At 39.4% G+C, this 26,259-nt stretch overlaps 2 protein-coding genes and 1 non-coding gene across 4 annotated transcripts; all 3 read left to right on the forward strand.

Annotated features, from left to right (window-relative positions):
• The first annotated feature begins 985 nt into the window (after positions 1-985).
• Positions 986-15,515, forward strand: micu3a (mitochondrial calcium uptake family, member 3a). The gene is made up of 15 exons (XM_061274350.1): positions 986-1,261; positions 3,353-3,500; positions 4,653-4,684; positions 5,283-5,361; positions 6,531-6,578; positions 7,092-7,174; positions 7,327-7,398; positions 8,222-8,263; positions 8,930-9,025; positions 12,340-12,434; positions 12,547-12,718; positions 13,921-14,029; positions 14,125-14,282; positions 15,152-15,216; positions 15,380-15,515. Exons 1-15 carry the CDS (start codon positions 1,001-1,003, stop codon positions 15,381-15,383), a joined length of 1,464 nt encoding a protein of 487 aa, XP_061130334.1. The 5' UTR covers positions 986-1,000; the 3' UTR covers positions 15,384-15,515.
• A 425-nt stretch (positions 15,516-15,940) lies between these two features.
• On the forward strand, positions 15,941-25,364 carry vps37a (VPS37A subunit of ESCRT-I). Of its 2 annotated transcripts, none has more exons than XM_061274352.1 (13): positions 15,941-16,081; positions 18,060-18,142; positions 19,066-19,140; positions 19,617-19,734; positions 20,046-20,149; positions 20,762-20,987; positions 21,489-21,559; positions 21,698-21,825; positions 21,930-21,988; positions 22,071-22,139; positions 22,431-22,574; positions 23,225-23,313; positions 23,606-25,364. In XM_061274352.1, exons 1-12 carry the CDS (start codon positions 16,052-16,054, stop codon positions 23,303-23,305), a joined length of 1,188 nt encoding a protein of 395 aa, XP_061130336.1. In that variant the 5' UTR covers positions 15,941-16,051; the 3' UTR covers positions 23,306-23,313; positions 23,606-25,364. The 2 variants fall into 2 exon arrangements, with proteins under 2 accessions (XP_061130336.1, XP_061130335.1); XM_061274351.1 differs by lacking the exon at positions 15,941-16,081 and adding an exon at positions 17,652-17,702.
• On the forward strand, positions 17,000-17,210 carry LOC133152110 (small nucleolar RNA U3). The gene has a single exon (XR_009714075.1). It is a non-coding gene; the product is annotated as a small nucleolar RNA U3 (small nucleolar RNA).
• Positions 25,365-26,259: the final 895 nt, after the last annotated feature.

Consider the following 26,259-nt stretch of genomic DNA (forward strand, 5'->3'; position numbering starts at 1 on the left):
GGTTAAAATCATTTTATGAAATACATGGTGGTGTTTACCGATCATCCCAGAAAACACATCAAATCCTACTATGATGAGTTATATGATTGCAAAAGAGTTTGCGTGTGCACTGTATAAAATATGATTCATTTCTATCAGACTGTTGGTAAAGTGTTTCATTTAATGTGAACATATCGGACTACATAGTTTTGGGTGAAACTTGTTTCAGTGAGAGAAGATGGTGATCTCTTCAACTTCATTTTTATTCTTTGAGCCATGAGAAAAGCCTAATCAGGGTGGTGTTAATGCAGCATGTATCTGCTGACGTTAATGGGCAATTGATCTTTGACATTCGTTTGACAGATCATCTGTGGTGAAAGTCAGTCAATCAACCAACCAATCAATCAATCAAATTTTATTTATATACCCCTTTAATAGCCAACTGGTACCCAAAGTGTTTTACAATTGGATAAAAACAACAATAGATAAAACGAAACATAAAACGCGATTCAAAAGTGCTATTAAAAAAAAGTAAAAAATGTTGCAGGACATTAAAAGTCTTCCACAAATAAAATAAAAGAATAAAATTCGTATAAAATCAAAATAATCAAAAAGGAGCAGATGAAGTGAGTCTATAGTGAGTATATACAGTGGCCTCGTTTACAGTTACAATCTAAACAAATGGGTCTTGAGCTTCGATTTAAAAAAACAATTTGATCAATGACATTTGAGATTATGAGATATGAATTAAACCCTTTTTTTTTTTTACATTTTGACATAGTTTATGTACCTGGTCTCTATAGATGAATTTTATATATTTCTGATTATTTGATCAGAGATAAAATATTGCAGTTAACACAAAATAAACCAACAATTGCTCTCATTTTTTGCCACTTGTACACTATAAAATAACATGACAAACCAGCCTCAGCATTCGGCACTTCTCGCGATAGACTCCAAGTCACGCGATAGCTCCAAGCAGTCCGCAAAATCCTGACCACAACAGGTTACTACAGCAACAATGGCCGCCTTCCGCAAAGTGGTTGCGCTGGCTGTCAAGCTTAGCCTGCGCTCGGTGTCGACAAACGAGCTGATCGGGCGTCAGGCGGCCTCAAGAACTCGGAAGTGTCTCACTGTCGGAGTATGTCTGGCGACGGGAGGTGCAGTGGCACTTTACTTCTACGAGGACCTGACCAACCGCAGAGGCTGGAGGAGGACGATGGGGACTCGCAGCATCCACGGTTTGCTGCCATCCATCCCAGCCGTTGAAGCTAAAGAGAAGGTGGGTGGCGAATCTGTACGAGGCAAATGACAGCTCGGTACTCATTGTCAAATATGTTGTTTGTTCGTCTTTGGTCACCACGGCCTTGTGTGTATTTTTTTTTCATCCTTTGTGAAAGAAAGTCTTAATTATTTTCAGATTCCCCTCATAAATACGGGCATAGTGAAGTAGTATGTTTTAATGCTGATCGTATCAAATGTAATGTTTGTTCCGAAAATGCTTTTTTCACTATTTTGGCAGCTGGGCAATGTGCGCGCGCACATGGATGTGGCGCTGTCCGATGGCGCTGGTGCTGAAATGTCAACATGAGTACTTGCGACAACACAGCTTTGAATTGAAATTTGAGAAGCAGGTGTGCAGCGATAGCACGGTGGATGGGGTTAGTGGTTAGAAGGTATGCCGACCTCACAGGTCGGACTTTTCGAAATATGAATCTTGACTACGCTTCCTTTGCTACTGTAGCTTCCACTCTCATTCCGAAAACATCCATGCTAGGCTCACTCTCATTCTGAAAACATCGATGGTAGGCTCAGAAGTCAGTGATTCCTGACCTTTATTCAAATAATATTTTACATCTCAGGGAACACCACCAAAATAGAAACATCACAAAAAGTGGATACACATGTTATTATTAATTTCTGCCATTGAGTGTAAGAGCATTTACCTGTTCCACTTGTCAGAATATGTCTTGGGCATTAATAGATGAAATATTGGTATTAAATGATAGATTATAAGGATGCTGTGGCACAATGGTTGGAAATCACTGTTCTAAATTGTTTATAGGTGTGAAGGTGCGGCTGTATGGGTGTTGTGTTGTGTTTGTGTCCTAGGATTGACTGATGATGAAACATTTCAAAAAAGAGTTTCAAGATTGAGTCATGAATCACTCAACGTAGTTCTTCACAATATCAATCTAGGACCGCTCCACTGTGATGTGCTCGGGAAAGGAGGAGCAATTGAATTGAGTACATTACTTCAAGCTGATTGGGCGATGTGGCAACTTGCCTACCAAACTTTTATTTTAACCAATCACGGCAATGGAAATCCTAATCTGGAAGTTAGAGAAGCACAAACTTATTATCCGGTGTCGCCAGTTTGGTTGGTTTGTGTCCCCCGGCTTCTGACTTTTGTCGCAGCCACATGTCCCGCACGCAAACACTTTGCGATTGGTCCGGTTATCCAATAGTGCGTCTTGGCAAAAAGTAGTGGGCTCGAGACTGAAGACAAGGTGGATTCTCGCGTTTTTGAGAACTCACGTACGCCGTGAGAATTAAGGTTAGAGTATGCCACCTCTGTGAACCCAAATGAAATTCCATTTGGATTTGCCGCACATCATCCGAACAGTCTTTATGTGTAGCATTTTCATTCTGTTTGGGCATCCGGTTACAAGGCTCTTACGCCTACTATGCTACTGTGTTTTAATGTTGGTCAGTATTTTGGCATTTGGAGGATTATTTATTACTTGGTATTTGGTTTTAGAACTATTGGACAAAAGCATTGGACAAAAAGGAATGTGGTTGTCCGCAGACACAGTACATGACTTAACCTTTCATTTCAAATAACAAAAATAAATGTTACATCCATGTTAGTCATCCATTCTCGCATGGAAGCAGAGTACCTCTTTAAAGTAATTTCTTAGAGTGAAAACCACAGCCTTCTCATGCTTAGTATGGAAGCAGAACACTCATCTCATATTTATGCATCCTCAGTGTAAGCAGCAATGCAACATCAAAGCTTTATGAATGGATCGGTAGGCTCATTAGCATGTTAGCTGAGCTGTGCAGAAAACTCGCTGCAATGTGCCCAGTGGCCAAGCAGGTTTAAATTTGGAAAGCTGTTTTGTAAGTACAAAGCTTCATGCAGCACAAAAGTGCCGGTGTAGCACTGCAGCCAATCTAGTTGATAGGCTGGCTGCTTTGAGATTCCAATCTTGTTGAAAGTATACTTGGAAAAAAATGTGTGTTATGTTGCATTAAAGTGTGTGACTCTATTTATAATTTGAAGAGACTTTGTGCTAAAAGAAGAAAGATATAACAAAATGATATGATTACCCCTCTAAACTTTACCCTTCTTTTTTTTTTTGCTCTACAGGCACATCCAATGGACTTTGAGGAAGGAGATGTGCACATGTCATCCCATGAGTATCGTTTCCGTATGTTTAGCTCTGTGGAGTATGATGGGCAGGTCTACATGACTCCTCAGAACTTCATTGAGTCAGTCACCATGAGTGAGCCAAGGAGTACGTAAAGCATTGCTTTGTAGACCAGTAGTACAGAGAAGTGACCTCTGCTCTTGGCTCATATCAACATCTACGTATGAACATTCAAGATATGAATGCAGAACATTTAGATGATCAGTCAACTATCAGGGCAACCAACCACATACCTTCTCTCAAGTTTGGAGTTGAACAACACAATTCGCCAATCAAAGCCAGTGACAATCATCCGATGGACAGAGGGAGATACACACATACAGAAATTAAATTATTGTTTAAAATAAACAGTTAGATGTATGTCGAGAAACTGAGCCAAAAGCATTTATTATTATTGTCAATAGGGCAGCAATGTGTTTAAATTGCTAGCACATCTGCCTCACAGGATTTGAATCTCATTTTAAAGCGCACCTCAAATCTACAACCTAATTCTAAGTTCAAGTGATGTGTTCAACCTGAAATGTTTTGGTTGGTGTCAAGCTTAAGCTTTCCCGTAGGACTGATCAAGTTTAAATACATCAAAATGTTTGACCTTGTCTTTGCTATCTCTGCCGACCTGCTGCCATTATAAACAAATTTGCCAGCTCAAAGCAGATGGCCCTGCAGCTTTTGTTTAGTCTAAGATTAATGTTAGACACAACCCTGCATTGACACTGACACGCACAGCCCTCCCTTGAGTGTTCCATTTGCTCACATTTGCACTTTGTTATCATAACCAATTATCATCCAAATTTTTTTTTTTTCCCAGGACACCCACACAACACATGTTTTTAAAAATGTAGTTCTGGACAAATGTTGCATGCAAACTATGGACCTGTATGAGTGTTTACATCTGTGCTGCTCCTGACATATGATAGAGCCACACATGCCTACTCAGCAGCCGACATCCTCTAATGCCCCCTTTGAAGTTGAATTAAGATGAACTTTTGTTGTATAAAACAGAACAAAAGTAGTATGTGCTTTTACCGGGACATTCCACCTACTACAAAGACGAGGACAGGGCACTTTAGATGGGCTTGTGATGATCACAGTTGTATATACAGCGCGCATGTGTGTTGTGACTGTACCGTGCACATTAAGACCATTTCTAGATAATACAGATGCTATCTGACAGAGCCCACCCAAACCCTCTTCTCTTCTTTCCCTTCTTTTTCTCTCTTTTGTCTGGCTCCCCGGCAGACAAGAGGCCCTGGAGGTCCCTGACCAAACAGGTGGGAGACGCACTCTAAAAGCTCCTTTCTTCTTTCCTCCATGTTGTCAGCATTTGTTGTATTGTACATGTAGTTGTTTGTTTAAATGTCAAATGTGACTTTCTTTTTTAACTCCCTAATAAGTTACAGTGGCACTTTCATATTGGAATCGCAGGGGAGAGGTACAGGGTAATTTTAATAATTAATATGGTGTTCAATTTTTTTCTTTAGAAACTAGTTGAGAATGAATCAACAGTGCATCCGCTGATTGCAGCCAAAAATAATGCACTAGTGTAAACGCAAAACAATCCGTTTACAATCAATGGCATACAGTTCATTCAATTCAGTGTGTCCACTAGCATCCATAAAAATGAGATATTTGAAAATTAGCCTTGCAACAAACACAATAAACATGTACTGGACAACAATTTCTGTGTATGAATTTGACAAATTATTTGATTGAAATGGCCTTTTAAAAAGTACTAAAACATCTTAAATTTGACTTAAGCATTAGGGGACATGTTTCAAGCTACGCTTTCAAGACATACTATTCAAAACACTTGGCAATCCCCATGAGACTCTTTACCAGTGACATTTACTTTTTGCACATGTTTTTCAGGAGCTGGAGAAAATCCTCTCAGATACCCCACCTGTATGGAGAGGATCATCCAAACTATTCCGTAACCTGAGAGAACGGGGTACAGTATACATATGCATGTACAGTATTTGTGTACATTCCACACACAAATGCTACAAATATTTTAAACATTGTTTATTTAATTAACTAAATGTTACATTCATGATTCTATGAGGCACACATCTCAAATACCATATTTTACTCAGTTTCCAGGTTTACCTGCCAATGTGTATGTTTGTGAGTCACAGTAGGTGTCTTTAATCCAAGGTTGGACGCATGCTGTCCCTTACTGACGGCCAACCAACCTGCTGACCAGACTAAAAATAAACCAAATCTCCCTCCTCTCCTCTTTTTTACCCTCTCCATTTCTCATTTAAGTATACAGCACCAATGAGAACCCATGGAACTCATAATACAATGTTAAGTATTTAGAGTATTGCTATTTGTCTCCTTTAGGACCCTCAGTAGTTTGAGTGCCAGACCTGATCATTGTGTTGTTCAAGCTACATGGGAAGAGGTGGGGTGACTTCTGTTCCAAATCAGCTCTTTTACACAAAGTAGTTGTGCATTAGGAAACACAAGCCTGTCACTGGTTCTATCTGGTGTCATGTTCACCAACACACACACACACACACACACACACACACACACACACACACACACACACACACAAGTGCGTCCACATCCACGAGAACGCAGTGTTCCGCAACACTCAAGCAAGTCACCCTGAACTATCTGGACAATCAGACAGCGAAAAAGAGTGTTAATGGGGCCAAAGCCACAAAGGATCACATCCTGAAACATTTTTCATCTGCTTATGCAAACACGCACAAACTCACAGACACAATCTGCCGGCTAAACTGAAAACTCTTTCTTAGATTAGCTAACAGGTTTTAGTTAAAAACAAAAAAAAACTTGCCCTAAGAAAACTCGACTTAAATTGCACAAATTAGACATTAGCAACAAGGAGAGCAGTGTAGGCAGTAGACCAGTGTTTTGTTGGTCATGTATTTTAGTCAGCAATTGTTTTCTTGGGGAATCTTAGAGGCGTTTGAAGTGCAAACGCCCCAGATGGTGGCTTCATGTTGGTAGAAATAGTGTGTGGTCCAATGAATTATTGATATACATCAAGGAGATGAGTCAAAAGATGCTATGTTCTCAAAGTAATGATTGTGTATTATTGTGTCAGTGTGTGCGACCATACTAACCCCATCATGGTCTCTTTGCTAGGTATCGTCTCATACACAGAGTACTTGTTCCTGCTCTGCATTCTGACAAGTGAGTCTCTCAAAGTTCATGTAGGTATTACATGAACTAGTATTGCCATAGTTACAGTTTCCCTTCCGGCTAAGATAGACACAACAAAATGTAGACACAGCTCTATAGCTATAAAGTGAATTTTACTTTCCCATAGTAAATACAGAGCAAATCTTAAGCACTAAAGTTAAAATGTGAACCTACCAAGACATGGTCATAAGCAAGAGAGGCCACACTTTGAGGATTAAAAAACCACAGCATTGAAGGTAAAATATTATGTAAATTTAAGTATCTGGAAATCTGATTATAATATAAATTACACTATAATTCGTTAAATGAAATGGTTGGCCTAGGTCTAAAATCAAGCTAGGAGGCTGCTTAATCTCTATAATTAATGAATTGAAGGAATGAATGAAATTGAAGCTCGTGGTCATTTAAATGGACTCTGATTATTGTCCGTTAATGCCTGTATCCTATATGTGGCTATTTGACTCTGTTGATAAAATTCACCATGTGTGTTCTTCTCTGCTGCAGAGCCCCATGCTGGTTTCAAGATTGCTTTCAATATGTTTGATGCAGACGGTAACCAGATGGTGGACAAGAGAGAGTTCTTGGTGGTAAGTCTCTAGTAGGAAGGCTAAACCCATCATCCATGGCATAATCTGTCCATTTAATTTTTTTATATTAGTGGTATAGTTTTTCCTGGGTGTTGAAAATGTTTTGTCTGAATATATAATCATAATGGTTTTTATTCTTGACCTTTTTGCAGCTTCAGGAGATCTTCCGGAAGAAAAATGAGAAGAAGGAAAGGAAAGGGGATGCTGAGAAGTCAGCTCAGTTGGTAAGCGAGTTGGTAATCAGGAATGTGTCAAAAATGATCCATACACTATAATAGTATGCAATAAATATAAAAACATCCAAACCCACCCAAACAGTAAACATTGTAGGCTGTAATCATTCTAAATCATCCACAAAGGTGTTGTGATTCAACAATTGCTTTGGTGTTGCTGTGCCAAACTGTACATGTGGATGCATTTAAAATGATGAACTGTTAAATAACAATTTTTGGCAGTATTAGGAAGGATAATAACCCATCATCAAACCATGACTGAGTGCATGCTGCCTTACAAATTTCTGTTCTCTGTTCTACCATGACAGAGCACAACTGTGTACTGAATCAAATGGATATGCTCTTGTGTAATTCCATGCTTCTGTGATTAAGTCTTAGAAACAACATTTTCTTCAACTACTTTTAAATATGCATCTAATGACATGCCTAACTATTAAAGATTACTTTAGACAATATGTTAATCCATAGTGTTGGGACACATGGAAAACCTTTTTGACAAAAGGAATCTCAAGCTCTCATCAGACTGTTTTGTCAATACTCCCCATCCATATTTTAAATGGCTGATTGAGAAAAAATGTTTTGTTGGGCGGCGAATTGAGAAAACGTTCTTTCCTGACGGAATTAGGTGTGTTGCTCTAAGACATAGTCAGAGATCCACTGGAAATGACATGTCCCTCTCTATGCAGAGTGTATCCACAACCTCGCTCCTTGCATGTACTAACATGTCTTTTATCTTCTCTCCTCCCTCTCTGACTGCATGCTTTGCCCTCTCTCTCTCTCTCTCTCTTCTTCATGCCTCTTTTCTGTGTGGTAGAATATGCAGCTGTATGGATATCAGGTTGCCCCCATGAACAGCGTATGTATCCAAAAACATAGCCCTGTAGTTGTTTTTGCTCACCTGTTTCAGAATGTCATCAAAGGGTACAATTACCAGATTAAATAATTAATCGCTCCAAAACTGTACTTGTTGGTGGCTTCGTGTCAAATGGCTTAACATCGGAATTCTTTTAGGATTTGGGACAGGATAGGGAAGAAGTGTCAGGTAAACAGAAGGAATCTAGCCAAGGTTGGATTTTTTTTTTTCTCATCAGCTCTGTGATTGATTTTATAATGGGTAAAAAGAGGGCTAACGGAAGGAGTAAGGTGTATCTGAATTCGTGGGGGGAACAAACACACTATTGATTTTATGATCTGATGCCACCTAGGTTTTGTTTTGCTCGACGTTAATAAGCCTGTGTCCCTTTAATGTGGGAATTTATATTTTGAATCTTCAAAATGAACATTTACAAGCAGGTTGTTATATGAACAGTATCCAATTAGCATGAGAGAATTTAATAGTCAGGCTGTAACCTGCTTGATAAATGGGTATGTGTGTTGGGTAGTTTTATAAGGGCTAGGTGGTCCCAGGGTACATCATGACCTGATATTATTATAAAATTGATGACTAAAATACAGACGCTACTTCCTGAAGTGGTGCTTTTGGAAGTGAACTGACCCTGGCCCCCCTTGACCACCCCTACAGGTGCTTAAAAAAGACAGTCAGGAGTTTGTGGCACGGAGTTACTGGGACGTTCTAAGGCGAGGCGCCAGCCAAATCCTCTTTTCTGACCTGGCTGAGGTATACAGATCTAACTGTCCTCTATGCTGTCATTCCTCCAGTTGATCATTTTTGTCATTTTTTTCTTAATTTAGTGATCATCATTGTGTGTTTGTCTTCATCACACATACCAGAGTAAGATATACAGTAAATGTACCAAAATACTTCCACGATGTTAGCTTGAGTCAAGATAGATGTGTCTCATTGTTGAGATATGCCACCACATTTTCCCCAGCCTCCCATTTTTGTTTTTTTCCCCCTTGCTATATTCATGTTCTTTTATTGAAAGTTTATGGATTTAGTTCAACTTCTGTTTCCTTTTAGTCACTTATTTATGTATTTATTTTGAGAAATCATACTTTCAATAGTTCCTATGGATATAGAACATTTATTCTTGATGTCTGTTTGTTTTTATTTCTAAATCTGTACTGTGCCGTTGTGCCATGATTGTTCGAAAATATTCGCTAAGTGTGATGTAATGTTTGTCTAATAACCAATCTCTTGTCTTTTTTTAAACATCTTGTGGCCAATCCTCCTGTCAACCTATTTATCATATACAGCACATTTAAATCTGTATTGAAGTGTATGGAACACTTAAGCAGATTGGAATTGGAAATGCTAACCTTGAAAAGGTTTGTCTATGATTTAGTGTTAACAATAACAACACTAAAGTCATGTGTTCATCTTTTATATTTAATTAGAATCTACAGTAGTTTTCATAATTCTTATTACTTCTTTCTCACTAATTGTCTGGAATAAATCCCACGGGTCTTGCATTATGACTTAATAAGTTCAATAACATCACGGTCAATTTTTTATAATTGTAAAACTTTGTGAAATGGTTTGTTAAGCAGCATCTTGTGCTCTCACCTAAAAGCACCTTGTTTGTTTCTAATGATTAATAACAGCTAAAACATAGCACGCTGGCTAGCTGTCTAATGACAGGCTTTGTGCTGCGGCACTGCCGTGGCAGCGGAAGCTGAGGTGAAGGTAATGACAGTGAAGTGTATCGGCTCTGACCTTGTATTTACTCTCAGGAGCCTTTCATCTGCTGGGATGTCAGATGGCCACAGCGCACACAGGATCAGGCAAAGTCACAAGAAAAAAAAAGAATAAATGAAATGGGAAAACATCCGCCAAATGATTTAACACTAGAATGTGCATAAAATATGCTACGTAAAGGTAAAAGTCAATTGTGGAAGCAGCAATACACTGATGTGATAGAATACACTTGAGATAAGAAGTAGTTGATCAGATAAATAGAGTAAAAGAGGAAGAGATAAAATCACCAAATAGATGAGGGGATGCTAGATAGGCGGCCGGAGGTCAGCGGACAACAAATGTCGAGGTACAAAGTGGGTGGGTAGAAGAGAGCCTCGGGAAGCACTTTGAGGGTAAAAGAAAGGAGCAGGTTGTATTTAAAGAAGGATGTGTTTACTCAACAGATTAGTCAAGCTCTTTGCTTTTGTGTGGCAAAAGAGGCTCCGACTGACACGTCTAGGAGGAGGCAATGACAGTTACTAGGAAGAGAAAGGAAATAAGCGTAAACTGAGAACCTGCGCTATGACAGGGAAATAAGGGACTGGAGAAGGGAAAAAAGGATTGACAGAAGGCCAGAAGACCAGGTCATGGGAATTAAAACATGGAGTAGCCCAAATCCATGGAAGGTCTTACTAACTGACAGATTGAAGCTGAGCTGCTTCTTGGACATAATCATAGAGGACCAAGAAGACCATCTCGGATTTACATCATGTTTTTACTTACTAAGCTTCCACTATTGTGGGAAATAGATGTTGTGATGGGTCTGAGATGTTTTATCTGTTCATCTGGGTGAACTCCTGTGAGGTCAGAGGTAAAGTTGAACCAAATGGGCCTGCTTTATCATCTGAGCTTGAGTTTTACATAATCATCCAATTTGGTATGCAAGCAAATTTGGAAGCATAGCATCATCTACATGTCTTGATAAACGGCCTTTTCTGACTTCTCCGTCTTTGTCCTGCTTTGGGTTTTAGGATTTTAATCTTAAGGTAGAGCCTCATTCAACATTTTGGTGCAAATGATTATGATGCTCCCCCATCTTTGGCAAACATGAGATTTGACCCAGTGTCAATTCTGCTTACAGTAGCATGGCCATCAAAAACAAGGTTTGGCAGTGATGGGCATGGCTGTGGTTGAAAAGTATTTACTTCCCCCTTTTCCGCCTTGATGCTTGTTAACTATTAATTGGAAGTGATCAAAAGCCTAAAGTCCCATTTCTAATCATGTCAATCCTGAAATATCCCCACGGTTAGTCATTTCAAAAGAATCCCTTCACTACTCATAATCATCTTATTTCTCTTTTATAAGGGTTTAGAAGTATAATAAGCAAGTGATTACATCATGAGAGAAAACATAATAAATAAAACAAAGTCTTTTAATTGGCTCAAATAATAACAATGTAGACCTACTTGTCTAACTGGATGGAAGGAAATATCAGAGGATCAAATGAAAAAAAAAAAAAAAAGGTGGAATCATCTCACATGCTCTGCGTGTGTGCTCTTGTTGCTGTGCTGTTAATGATGTGAGCGTCCGTCTTTTTGGCATTTGCAGCTAAATGCATGCGGATGTGGTAGCTTGATTGCATTTTTTCACCGGCCACTTCATCTGTCTTAACCTCAGTCTATCTTCTGTCTTTCCTTCTGGATCTTCTTCCTTCCTATATTCCAATTCTACCTCCAGCACGTTTGTTGGCTATGAGCATGCCACTTTCAGCTGTATCACTTGTGCAAACTCAGTTCCTTTGCATTGTGTTTTCTGCTGTAACAACAAACGTCACCAGTTTGGCCTTCTTGATTAAGATTGTTTTAATTTTTGTCAGATTTTCAAAAGTGGATTAGCCAACTTGATTTATGAGTAAAACCTTTAGAAAATCAACAATAACGTGACCTGAACTGGTGCATTTGTGTCATGGTGACTGCTGATTTTTTATTTTTGTAATGATTGGTTGATACGATCTGGATACACCAGCTAGCTTGACTATGTGTTTGGACTGTTGGGTTATTGTATTCAGTTTCTCAATATACATTGTTTTCTGTGTGTGTGTGTTTACCCTGTGAAAACCAAGTCAAATTCTGTATCTTTTCAAGAATAGTCAAAAGCCTCTAGTACTATCCATTTCAGTTTGTGAGTTATCTTAGGGTGCAGTGACCACCAAAATAGCGTTACATTAGTATACATTGTAGTGACTCCCTCGTTTGGTATTGAGAAACGGACAAAAAAGCAAAAGCCTGAGTTTTGTTGAATGGTCTCTCACAGATGTCTCTTTCTCTTTTTGTCTCATTTTCTTTTGACTTTAGCGTGTAGATGAGAATTTAACAATTGACACTACCCTGCTGGTACATTTTTTTGGCAAGAAAGGGAAAGCTGAGCTCACGTTTGATGACTTTTATAGGTAATATTCCATAGCTTGCACAAAATCCTGCCATGAGTTGACGCACAATTATTCACGCCACCAATTATATTTTTTACTGTAATTTATGCTATTCTTTATTCTATATTTTCAGGTTCATGGACAACCTTCAGACTGAGGTGCTGGAGATTGAATTTCTGACCTACTCTAAAGGAATGGCCACCATCAGTGAAGAGGATTTTGCCAAGATTCTCTTGCGCTTCACCAATGTGGAGAATATTGGTGCCTACCTGGAAAATGTCCGACACAGTATACCTGATGAGAAGGTACCTTGTGTTACACTTGCCTACTCTCTTTTCTCCAACAGTGAAAAATAATTGTTTTCATTGACAGGAAACAGGATTGTAAAAAAAAAAAGAATTGATTTCCACTGACATGTTTTTGCAAACAGAAATTTTAAATGATGTTTTAGGTTGACGTTTTATCTTTAGCTAGCAGCAGCACTTCTTTAATTCCCTCACACATCTGTCTTGATTTATTCTTCCTCTGTGAGTGCTCATGCCTCCCAGCAATGAATAGCACCTGAAATTTCTCCCCGCTATTTTTGCCTGCGGCTGTTGTCGCTCTCTACACTTCAATGCTTCATTGCCTTCCTCGACTACTTACACACACACATGCACTCTCTTGCACTCTCGCGCACGTACGCACACACAGCATTTCTCTTTAAAGTGCATGACATTAATGTAAAATGTCTATGATCTTTTTTCTATGAGTTCATAAAACACATGCTTTGTAAAATAAACCAAAAACATATACGTAAATGCGATGAAACACAAATGTATTTAAAGTATTTAAATTCTGAAGATTCATGGGCGTTGATCCTTCTCATTTGTTTTTGTTAGCAGTAGTAGCAGTAGAATATCTGTCTTATTTAACACATTAATTTTTTATTTATGTTGCACTGTAGTTTTATTTTTTATTTTCCATAAAGAAACTGTGACTTTAGGTGGCGTGTAAAATAGTGACATCTAGGTCAATCCATTGACCTACTTGTGTGCATTTAATCATGTTAATTTTTTTTATTTGATATTAATGAAAAAGCCATTGAATGGCTAACTGTAAATTCAGTTTTGTGTGTTTATAATTATGTGAAATAATGAAATCAGTGTGTTCAATGCTGTACATAAAGTAAAAACAATTGGCAAATGGCTGATCATTTTGGCCGATGATCAAAGGGCCAATATTGGCGGCCGATTAGTCGGTCAGGCACTAATTAGTATACGTGGACTCATATTTATTGGAACACTGCAGCATTTGTCTCCAACTTAATCCTACACGATCAATCTGTCCTCATAACTTGGCATTCAAGGGGAAAGTAGTAAATGGCCAGTCACATGGTAAATCGCTTTGTACATTATTGCCATGAGCAACTACTTTAACTCGTTCCACGCATTTTGTTTTACTTTGTTTTCACTGATCTGATATGCCTCAGAGTGTTAATGTGTGCCTGTTTCTCTGGCTATTTAAGGGAATCACATTTGATGAGTTTCGCTCCTTCTTTCAATTTCTCAACAACCTTGAGGACTTTGCCATTGCCATGCAGATGTACAATTTTGCTTCTCGCTCCATTGGACAAGGTTGGTACAGCTGCTGCAGTAGATGACTAAAGGCACCTTTGGTTCTCTTTTTCTATGTGCAGAGAAACACCGTGTTTGTCTTTGTCCCCTGCCAGATGAATTTGCAAGGGCAGTGTATGTGGCCACAGGTCTCAAGCTGACACGGCACTTGGTCAACACTATCTTCAAGATCTTTGACGTGGATCACGATGACCAGCTTTCGTACAAGGAGTTCATTGGCATTATGAAGGACAGGCTGCACCGAGGCGCCAGGGTGAGGAACTATCTGTTCTATTGACACGCACCAGCGGGAAGATTTCATGGCGGGGTGGGGGGTCCCATTATTTGGTGTCCTGCACATTTACTTGCTTGATGCATTGCTCAATGGCACGTAAACAGTGAAGTGGGACCATACCTGCACCTTTCCAAATGAAAGTATAGTAGTTGCAATGGCAGATGAAATATATTACAGAGTGAATGTGCACCTCAGAGCTGAATCATGAATGAAAGAACAAAGCACTGAACGATTCAGTCGACAAATGAATGAAAGATTTTTATGAACTGATTATTGTGATTCAGCACAGTCAGAAAATGAACTGCCGCTCCTACCGCCGCTGCATAGAGAAAGCTGTGGGGATTTTCAGGATGTTTGATCTTAACTATCTATGACAGCTTGGAGAAAAAAGACTGCTATCAACTCCACCTAATTATTTGAAGTGGTGAAAAACTCCAAGAGAAATGGAAATCACCTCATGTCACTGAACTGAGCTGCTTCTAGAGGGGAAAAAAACCCTGTGATGTTTTCTGTAATGTCAGCGCAGACGACTGTCAATATTGTCGCACGAAATTAAGATAACATCAGTTCCAATTTTGGTTTTGGAACCCAGTAGTTTTTTGATGTCATTATCTTTTATAACTAACCACTTCTCCTATGTCTTTATTTCCCCCCTCCCACGTTTTCATGCATTCTTGCGTCCTCTGTTGTCCTTCCAAAATGCCAAATGCCTCTCTTAACCTTGTAACAATGTTAACAACGTCTGATTCATTCCTGCTTTGCTTTCCTGTCTTTTATACTGTTGTAAACATTCTCATTCATCTCCCTGCATTTTTCTTTTCTCTGTCACGACATGACATCATTCTCAGGGATATAAAGCTATGGAGCGAGCCATCTCCTTTAGATCCTGTTTGAAAAGAGAGCTGGCAAGCAGGTATTGTAGTGTTCTACACGTAACCTGTCTGTGTTAGCCATTTTACAAGTTGATGTTAGAATGTGATTGTAACATGTTGACTGAATGAAACATAGGCTGATAAAAAAATTATGACTGTTCCGTTTTATCACAAACATGCCACCCTTTGCTGTCTGTTTACTAGGTGAAGACCTCATGCCATACCTCCTTTCCCCGCTGTGTTGGCAATGAGGCCAAGCGACAAATTAGAGCATTCCTGGATGGGAGACAATACATTATATACTTGCTTAGGAACAAGGGTGGAGTCTAAAAATGAAATATACTCTTACGTTTTGAAACGGTTCAACAAAATCTTTCTACACCATAAGAAAAATTCATCTCCTGCAGTGCAACCTATGCACACTGAAACAGCACAGTGACCATAAAGATATTTATGTTGTTACGTATGTACTTACTAATATATTTGCATGATTTTCATGCACTCCATTTTTTTTCCTTTTAGTCCTTCCTATTCATTTTATTAATTGTTGATGTTTCCTTTGAGGCTTTTCAGGTACTGAATATGCAAGAGTAATATGCTCACTCTATGTTTAGTAATGTAATCAAATATCAATTGTTAAAAATTGTCACATTGGTGTAACTACTTATTTCAAGTTTTAAATATATATATCTCAAGCGAATGAATCAATTGTGAATTATTTTTAGTGAAGCTTATGGTGAAAATGGAATGACCGCTGTTAGTTATGCGCATGCGCACTAGACATTGCACGTCACCGCTTTTAACTCGAGGACGATGGCCCTTACGAAGATTTATTAAGCATACTCATTTTTTAATTTGCATCCATGAGGAATCAAAATGTTCCATTCCTCCATGTACAATATACTGGTAAGTTAACATTTAACTGATGTAACTATCAACATAACAAAAAAGAATTAAAAAAGCGAATCAAACGTTTTATGTTTATATTATGCTTTCTTCCTGTTCATTTGACGTCAGTTGTTACTGTATGTCTGCTACAATACGACCTACGAAAACATTGTTGCATTATTTTAGCTTATTTGCTATATAAAAGGGGGTACATATTAAAGTTAGGCAACTAATTGATGGTAAATGCTCACTAAACTCTAAGTTTATTGCCAAAATGCTGCCCCCAAGTGTCATAGAAGCTAACTGCAAGCTAAAACCAAAGGCCGACCTGACGTGGATAAAGGTTCAACATTAGACATATGAAGACATATATTGTGCCTCGCTTGTGTGTTACATAGTTTTATTAATCAATTTCCATAATTTGTGTGGTAAACGTTTTAATCTAATCCAGATTTCTAAGTACTGGTTGCGGAACATTTCTACTGTACCCGTTCTTGGTCGAACCGCATTAAACAGCGCACAGTGCATTGCCTTAACCATCATAAACGCCAAATTAAATCACGGGCAACCCCAAAACCCATTTAATATTTTATGTAACGACGTCTGCGGGGACTTTGGCTGTAAGCTTTACAAATGCGCGATTTAGATGATAAAAGACAAATGCTATCAAAACAACCGGCGCAAAGCATGGTGTTCTTTGACATAACATTTAATTAGGCTTTAAGGCATCCAAATACTCTGGTGTTATGTTCTTTGATTATAACATTTAATTTTCTTATAAGGCGTCCAAATAGATTTGAATTGACCTTTACTCTTGTTTCTTTACTAGACGTCACGTGGTGAGGTTTGGACAAAAATAACATCAGTATATAAACGCTCTTTGTGGTGAAAAATTTCAATCACGTATAACTTCCGGTCGCCGCATATTTATTTGTCAAGGCCATACTTAAGAGATCATTTCTGTAGTCCTTAACTGAACAAATGCGTTTCTAAAATGTATGGTTTTACCAACCACCATAAGGAGAGGTGACATTCCTTCCTGAGTGTGAATCTGGCTACAAATTTTGATTTAATCATACATTTGTAGCCATTGACGAACGTTTGATATTTCTTCATGAGACTCTGATGGACAGAATATGTCCCAAGTTATTGTTAGGTATTGTCAAAAGAAAAGTATGTGGAGTTGTTGATATTGTTTGTCGTAGGTGTTCAGTCACTATATATACAAGTGTGTCTTCAAAGACTTTATTGCAGCCAAGCAAGTTAACGATCATTACGGAATGTATGAGGAATTTCGTGATGTCACGCACACACAAAGAACTTGCTGCATGAAAGAAATGTTGGAGCTATATCATTGTCGGGATATAAAAGTATCTCTAGTATCAAGATACAGTCTAATATGTTGTTCACATCACACAATATATCAATTGCATTTCTCAAATAAATGTATCCATCAAGCGCCACTATGTACGTTTATGTCAGATTGAACCAATACACGTCAGATAAACAAAAAATCATGAACCAATGACTTGATGTATCAATCTTACTTTGAAACAACCAACAGGAAACGGCATCATGGTTTTATTTTGAAATGTCCGACAGGATGACCAACCCTGCCCACGCTGTTGTAACAAACTACGTAAAGTTGCTTGAGCCTCAATGTTGTTTTCCTTTAGCTCGAATGTGCTCACTTACCGGTGATAAATTTAACTCCTAACAGGGGACAAACCGGTTACAAGATAAAACAGGAGCGCGCACATTTAATCTGGCACAACACTGTGTGCTGTCTGATTCCGAAACGTAGCTATAAACGCGCGTGCGGACAAAAACGAGTTGGCATTGTTATTTACTAGCTAATGTGGTTAGCCACACAAAGCTCCAATTAGCTCTTTCAATTCCGCAGTTTCGCTTGAGTTTACACCAGACGTTTGTAATCTATTTCCAAGTGAGGTCTTATTAGGTTCAGAGAATGAACTGGCTTTTCCCCATCTCTAAGGGTTCTGGACCTCACACTCCACTCAACAGCCTACAGCAGCAACGACAGCGACAGATTGAGTCTCTGAAAGCTGCTCATCCCAGGTAACGACAACCGGAATGCGGTCATGTAGGTTGCTGGAAGTTCTCGTCGTTTCATTACACCAAGGGTGTATGTCATGAGTCATCTTAATCGCAATGATATGCTAACTTTGTAGCTTCTCAGAATGCATGTGATTTAACGGCGCTAGTCATCCAGTCAGTTTTTGGATTTTTTTTACAGGAGAGAAACAAACAATATTTTCTCTGAATAAAGATTTGGTCGAAGTGGGTTTTAGGACAGGTGCAAATCGTCTGTTGTTACGTGGGCATTTGACGGGGTGCCATGCTGCTAATACTTCCTGGTATCTCAGCGTGTTTGCTAATCCAGTTGGTGACGGTGACAGTCACAATGACCATGGCTATCTTTAGAGTTGGCGTTGGCTTATCACTACACATCACGCGTGTCTTATAGATCCATTTTTTTAAGGGGTCATTTTTTAAGTTTTTTTCTTTTTCTAGTCACCATAATTGCCCGGTGTTTTTTTTCCGAGTACATGTGATCTACATTGTTTTCTGATCAGCCTGTGCGCACCTAGCAGCGTGATTTCAGCGATTAGGTATGCAATTTGATTGTCATTTCTGGGAAATAGTTCACACTAGATTATGATTACACTGTTCTACTGCCTTACTCTTATTTGGAGGCATTTTCTGAACCAGATGCTATAGGCAAAATCACACAAAAACGTTCCCCAAAAAGGCACGCACCCCCTACCCCCCCCCCCCCCCCCCAACGACAAAAACAATAAAGGTCTTTGAAACCCATCATCTAATTTTCAGAATTCTTGGTGCGTGTTACTTTAGTCAAAGTGGCCATTCCAACCAGACTCAGACTGTTGACAGACTGTCATTTTGGGGGAAATCTTGTCAACTTTGCTGCTGCAAATAAACATTGAAAGCTCATGATTTAACTGGATTTTTTTCTTCAGCATTGCAGAAATCCAGAAAGATGTGGAATACAGAATCCCATTTACAGTCAACAACTCCACTGTCACTGTTAACATGTGAGTTCATATTTGCAGACACCGTTAGCAGTTTTTGGGTATCACACTCAGACTTAACCATGGTTTCAGAGTCAGGTAAACTGAACTACCCTTAGTCAGAGTTGATACTTTTCTAATACTGGGCCATACTGAATGCGAGAGGGGTGCTGATCATATTCAACCCTTCAGTTTGTAGTTTTCCTACTCATTACAGAACCACTTGCTTTGCATTTTAGTACATCTAAAAAAAGAATTGACGGTGAAAAAATGGAACAACTTTAGAGATGAGTCTTGTTTCACAGTGTTTGGTTAGCTCTCATTATTAGTGTCTGTCACCAATGCAGTCGCGCTAGAATGCTTAGTAGAGGTGTTACATCAAACACTGTTAGATGTAAACTTTACACTTCCTCAGCACAGTGTTCATGTCTTCTCTAGAGAAAAAATCTGTATAGTTTAATCAATACTCAAGCTAAGGTTGCAAACTTCTTCGCCCCCAGTCTTCTGCCTCCTCAGTTCCCTCAGGAGAAGCCAGTGGTTAGCATCTACCCTCCTGTTGGTCACCACCTCATTGACAGCAATAATGGCACTATGATCACGAGCCCTCTCATCAGTAATGTAAGTATGGCTGTGACGTTTGGGAAATGTTAACCTATTGTTAAAGGATCTAGCTTTGATTTTGATCCCCAAACTTTAGTATTATCTGTAGAAGTGTTCTCATGTGCATGGTGACGATCACATAATTTTCAAATGATTACTATTGGGTACAAAATACTGTTTGTTTTCATATTAAAGATCACAAAGCATGATTGTGGAGTTGGTGACTACTTCATTGGTGTGGTGTCACAGGATAGCATAAACATGAAGCTGAACTCTCAAGACAGAGATTAATAAATTTTTCCTTCACCTCAATATTCCTTTTTTTGTAGTTTGGAATGCATTCAGACCTTGGTAAGGTCATTCAAAGTCTGCTGGATGAGTTCTGGAAGAGTCCTCCTGCCTTGATGTCTACTGGTGCGTCTGGCTTTCCATAGTGAGTATGTTCTATTTCTATGCAGTACTTATGAAAAGAGCCATCGCAGCTTTCATACTGAACCCTAAACAAATGCTCAGCACACAAAACACATGACCTAATGTAATCCCTCATGTATTGTAGTCATTGTCCTGCACTTTTGACTCAGCGACTGAGTTTGATGACAGTTTGTTTTGTTGTCCACCCTCAGTCCCAAATTCTCATGAAACTCTGCTCAAGCATTTTCTTTACTCTAACTAGGATGATAACTGACTAAGCATATCCCCTTACATAAATTTCAAATGGTCAGGTAATTGGTTTCATTATGATATGTCTAGTAACCTAGTATTTTTCCGAAACACACATTACCTACTAATTTCAAGAGCCTATTAACCTAAAAGGAAGTATGCCTTCAATTACTGGTTAGCCAACATGAGCCTTAAAAATACTTTGTGATTGTCACTTACATTGTTACAGGTCAGCCTTGTAAATATACTGTATATATAAAGCATATGTACAAGTGAAGGCTTATTTCGATTAAGATAATAGTTTTTATCAACAAATACTGCAATTCAATTTTCTTGAGATAAATGTAATCTTAGTAACACAATGCTATTTGCCCTAAACCAACAGTAATATGTTCAAGGCATCGAGCATCCCTCCTTATCCGACTCCGGGCTACCACTACGGTCCTCGACATGTTGGGCAAAGTCAGACGCCACCTCTCGCACCAGCTCAATCTGGAGTAGGACCAGTGCTTCATCCTGCAGTTGATGGAGTCCATGGGTCCCCCCGAGGTCCGACCCCTTATGGCCTCATTACTGACCTGCCAATGCCTGTCCCCATTGGAGACTTGCAGGTACACTGATGAAAAAACATCTTATGATGTAGCACTTAGATCTAGGGTTTCAAAGACTTCGTTTAGCAGTTTAGTTTAGGGCTGCACAATATCTGAAAAACATAGCGATATGGTTGCTGAATACTGTATCATGATAATGATATTATTGTGGTATTTTACATGTAGCTAAAAAAATTACAGTTTTATCTAATAGAAGACTGACATTTTTTTTTATGCAACAAAATAAACAAGCTCAATGTATTCTTAGGTCATCAATTGTAATTAGCCCAGATAATGTTCAACTATTAGTTGGCTATGCACATTGTATCAGTCATCATTGCTTAAGTTGCAGGGTTTGGAGCGTGTGAGAAAAATATACTGCTTATTGTCTGGAAATTACAGTATACAATACAATCTAGCAGTAGACATGGTTTATTGACAAAACTTTAGTTTTCTAATGGCCCTTTCTTTGTAAAGGCTTCCTTTAAATTATTTGCTTTCTCATTACCTTTGTCTTTTCAGGTTGGCCTAAATGGACATATGTACAAGATGCCTGAGATTCCAGAGTCTTTTCCTGAACTCTGTGACTTGAAGTAATTTAAGTGTTAAGAGTTTATTCAAGCATACTGTTTGAGCATAATTAAAGAAAATAGTGTTTGTTTTTCATCCATCTGTCCGTCCTGTGGTACATAGACACTTGTGTACCCACACTTTGTTTCGTCTTTCGCCAGTCTAACTCAACTGTCCGACATGTCAGAAAATGAGGATGTATTACTGAGATTCTTCATGACACTGCCTCAGCTCAGACAAGTCATGAGTGACAAAGAAGAGCTGGTCATCAACATTGTGGATATGGCAAGTACGTTCCTCTCCCAAACATGGCAATACATTAAATGTTCAGCCAGCCTGGAAGGAAAAGCTGTATTGAGTTGGGCGGGGGGAACTTGTGTATCTCTTTTTCAGAGAGAAACCTTCAAATGGAGCCACAACTTGAAGGAAAAAGACAAGAAATTATCGACAAGGTTTGATATTATTCCAAATGTAGTAAATCAAAATCCTCCTATTGCGCATTTTTCTGTCAGCTCACATTTCTTCTGTGTTTAGTTTGAACAGTTGACACAACGGAAGTTTGCCTTTGAGACAAAGATGCAGCGACAACACGATCTCAGTGAGGTAAATCTCATTGTAGCATAGCATAATGGATTTCTCTGTTTCAGAATTCTACAGAGGGTTTTCTTTGAATTAGGCACATCTCCAGTCTGATGCAAAAGAAATTAAACGTGAACCCTAGCAAGACCTTTAGTGTACATTCATGTATACTATTTTCAACACACAAAAATACAATATACAAGTTCATTGTGGATATTTTAAAATGATAGAGACTATTGAAAAAGTGTTTGTTTAATCCGCACCAGGATTTGTTTTCATTAATTCCACTAATTTCATTTCTCTTCTGCACTATAGAGCTGTAGCCTGAGTACTCTTCAGGCTCGATTAAAGGTCGCAGCACATCAAGCCGAGGATGACTCTGAAACCACGGCTGAAAATTTTTTAGAGGGACGCACCGACATCGATGAATTTCTAACCAGCTTCATGGAAGAGAGAACGGTGAGCTCGTAATACAATTCACAGGGCCATATTGTCCCCTGTGCGTAGGAGGGCAAAGCTGCACAGTTTTGTGGCTGCACCGATTCGCCCATTGTCAAATTTGTCATTTGCAGACGTTCATGTCAGATATGCGCTCTGAGTGGCCGTTCACTTTCAAATCAGGTCTTTGCCCACAGTCCCAGCTCAGTCCCCTCTGCATTATGCCAGGTTCTGCTCAATAAACTTCAGCAGGGGTTGCTAACCACTGTGCATGGCTGCACATAATGACTGAACACAATCTTTGCTTCCAACGTGTTCCTGGCCAGCATTTATTTATTTGTATTTATTTTTTAGATGAGACCCACACAGTGCATCCACTAAATACAGCATCCTTTTCTGACGGTCATCAAAATTGGTATATATAATAATGTGACTCGCCTGGTCCCCCACTGATCTACAGCAATAGCACGCATACCCCATTTGAATTTAGTCGTAAGCACATTAGTTTGATTCAGCTTGATTTATTTTCTACAGACTAAAATGGTGAGCGTGTTAGATGTCTAGGTAGGAGAATTTGTGCAGATACAAAATGTGCAAGCCCAACAAAAAGGAACAGGGGAATATAGCCCAGTAAGAAGAAGTATGTTGATTGCCTTGATGTTCCTGAACAGCTTTGCCACAGCAGAAGGGCCAAAGAGGAGAAGTTGCAACAGTCCTTCCAAACACATGAACAGTTTCCTCCCACCCACTAGAACACAAGGTATGCCATTTCATTATAATTCAAGGAAGGGTAACTCAAGGGTCACAAATGTACATTTTTAGATTGGATATTAACAGCCTGGTTAAAAACAGCCCTTTCAGAAACTCGTAGTAAAGTATGCAAAGAGGAGTTCATCGTAATTTCATCCAACGTGTGTACTAATTGTAGGAAGTCTGCTAGGAAACATGGTAGCCATCCATTCCACAGCCACGTGTTTCTTAAGAATCCATGCAGCTTTCTTGACATAACAGTGACAACTGATATTTCTTCTCACTCAGCGATTTCTTCTCAGGTTTGGTGTCCTTTCAGTCAACTGCTGCCAACCAAAACAATGAAGACATTAGATGCACACGCACGCGTTGGGCACCTTGGAGAACAAATCCAGCTAGCCCAGAAGCCCTTTCTTTTTCTGACATCCAAGCTCTAAAATTCAAGCCTAGTAACGTGAAAGAAGGACTTAGACTTAAGTGTCACCACAGAAGTGCAGAAGTGGTACATGCATTGAGGTCTCTGATCAATTTCAGAAGTTTGTGTTTTGAGTTCTAATAGTTGCACATGCTGTACCATTTTTTTTCTTTTATAATCTTTTTCCAAATCATGAATATTATCACGGTGGTGAGTGGGTGAACACTTTTGGAAGGAAACGCAAATAGCATTTGACAGTATTATGTTCCCTTTTACTTGTTTTAAATTAAGCAAGAATGCCACGATCATAGTTGAAAATACAGTGGATAATGAACACTTTTCCGACAATAAAATAAAATCACATTTAGTATTCTGTTTACGGGGATTGCGGGGGTGTTAGAGCCCAGCTGTAGGCGGGGGGACACCCTGAACCGCTTGCCAGCCAATCGCAGGGCACACAGAGACAAACAACCATTTGCACTCGCACTCACACCTATGGGCAATTTAAAGTGCGCAATAAGCCTACCATGCATGTTTTTGGAAAGTGGGAGGAAACCAGAGTGCCTAAGGAAACACCCACGCAGGCATGAGTAGAACATGAAACTCCACACAGGGAGGGCCGGAGGTGGAATCGAACCTGCACCCTCTGAACTGTGATGCCTGACCCCCCCCCCCCCCCCGTTTGATTTAATTGTTTAAATTATGAGTTTAACGCAGACAGACAGCCACTGGTTAAGATTTTAAGAATTAAAATAATAAATGCAGAAAAACATTACATGCCCTACGATTGGCTGGCAACCCATCTTTGTTGTACCATGCCTCTCACTCAGTCAGGTGAACCAAGAGTCAGAGCGCTTTGAGTACCTTTCTCGGCAAAAAAGCCCTATCAAAGTGAAAGCCCATCTTACCTCTAAAGATAACAATTATTGCAAATAGATGGATGGAAAAGCAAACCAAATAAGTAATAAGGCTCAACAAGAATAATGCGTTAAAACACTAATGCAATGCTTCGTTGACACTAACAATTATTTACTGTATGTGGCTAATTTATTTTTTGCGAATACAAGCATCTTTTGAGCAGGTGTTACTGTGGTAAATGCTAACTTAAGGGCTGTGTTATTTGATTCAGAAGTTGCGTGTTCCAACCCAAATGCATATCAGATTGATTGGTAACTTTAAAGTGCCCCTAAGTTCTGTGTGTGTCATGTTTAAGTGTGATTCACAGGTGTCAGTGCGAGAGTCATATCAATCATCTATTTCTTCCTCATGTTGTTTCACTGCTAGTTGTGAACATTATTCAGCCATTTAGATATTTTGGTTACTCTGATTTTTGTGACCGAGTACTGTAAACCATTTTAGCAGCGTAAACATAATTTTCCTTTGAGTTTTTACACTTTGTGAGCGGACATCACTAACTTTCACTACTCAGTGTTGATCAGAATTCACCCCTGGACAGATGGATGAAACTGAGCTGAGCATATGTGGAATAATGTTCAGGATGATTTGTTTAAATGCTGCCGTAAAATTCAATGACATAACTGTATTTAAATAATGTTTATAATAGACTTTATTGCAATCAAAGACTTGGACACCTTGTATTATACGTTCTTATTTAATTTGTTAGGCTATTAAAGCATTTACAATTACCATTGTTTTTATGTAATTCATTACAGCAATGCAATTTATTCCTTGGGTGGAGATGACTCAGAGTCAGAGTCAGAGTCAGCTTTATTGTCAATTCCTTCATGCCAAGACACACAAAGAAATCGAAATTACGTTTCCTCCATCCCACGGTGACGAGACACAGTACACGAGTAACATACAAGTAAACAACGGGGGAGAGAGTTCAGGACGCCAAAAGCCTGAAGATCACAAACTTCGCCAGAGGCGAGCAGTGCTTGCATCCCACCACAGAGTCCCGGCACCATTCGTCACGGATGTAGACACGCATTCCACCTCCTCGCGATTTTCCCCTCGTACAATGGCCCGGTCCTCCCGATAGCACACTAGCCGCTCCAGATGCACAGCAGTTACGCACTGTCCGTTTCACAGATCTCAGCAGGCATGTTGATGTCCAGCGATCGAACGTTCGCCCGAAGAAAGGAAGGCACGGCCGGTCGAGCTGGGTTGGCCGCCAGCCTGGCCCGGACGCCCCCGCTCTCGCTTCAGGACGGAGCAGACCGAGCGCCTTTAATGTCCCTGCTTCAAAGTCCAGATCGCCACAAAACTCGCTTCCGCCGATGTCGAGCTGAACCAGCCCGCTGTACTTGTAGCACAACCCGGTGCGACGAGACGAACACACAAAAGTGTCGGACAAAACCACATTAAACGACAAAACAAAACACCGTTCGGGACAGAGAGAGGCCGCTGCGTGTGCACGCGCCGCCATCTTAGACGCTAAAAGTGTCAATATCATTGAAGACTATTGATTGATCAAACAGCAGGGACATTGCAGATCAAACAGCATTTAAACCCCCGAATCCAAAGAGGCAGTACATTTGACATTGACCTGTAACAGATCAAATATAGCATATAAACCCT

Source organism: Syngnathus typhle, linkage group LG3 (assembly GCF_033458585.1).
Source record: "Syngnathus typhle isolate RoL2023-S1 ecotype Sweden linkage group LG3, RoL_Styp_1.0, whole genome shotgun sequence".
NCBI classification, from domain to species: Eukaryota; Metazoa; Chordata; class Actinopteri; order Syngnathiformes; family Syngnathidae; genus Syngnathus; species Syngnathus typhle.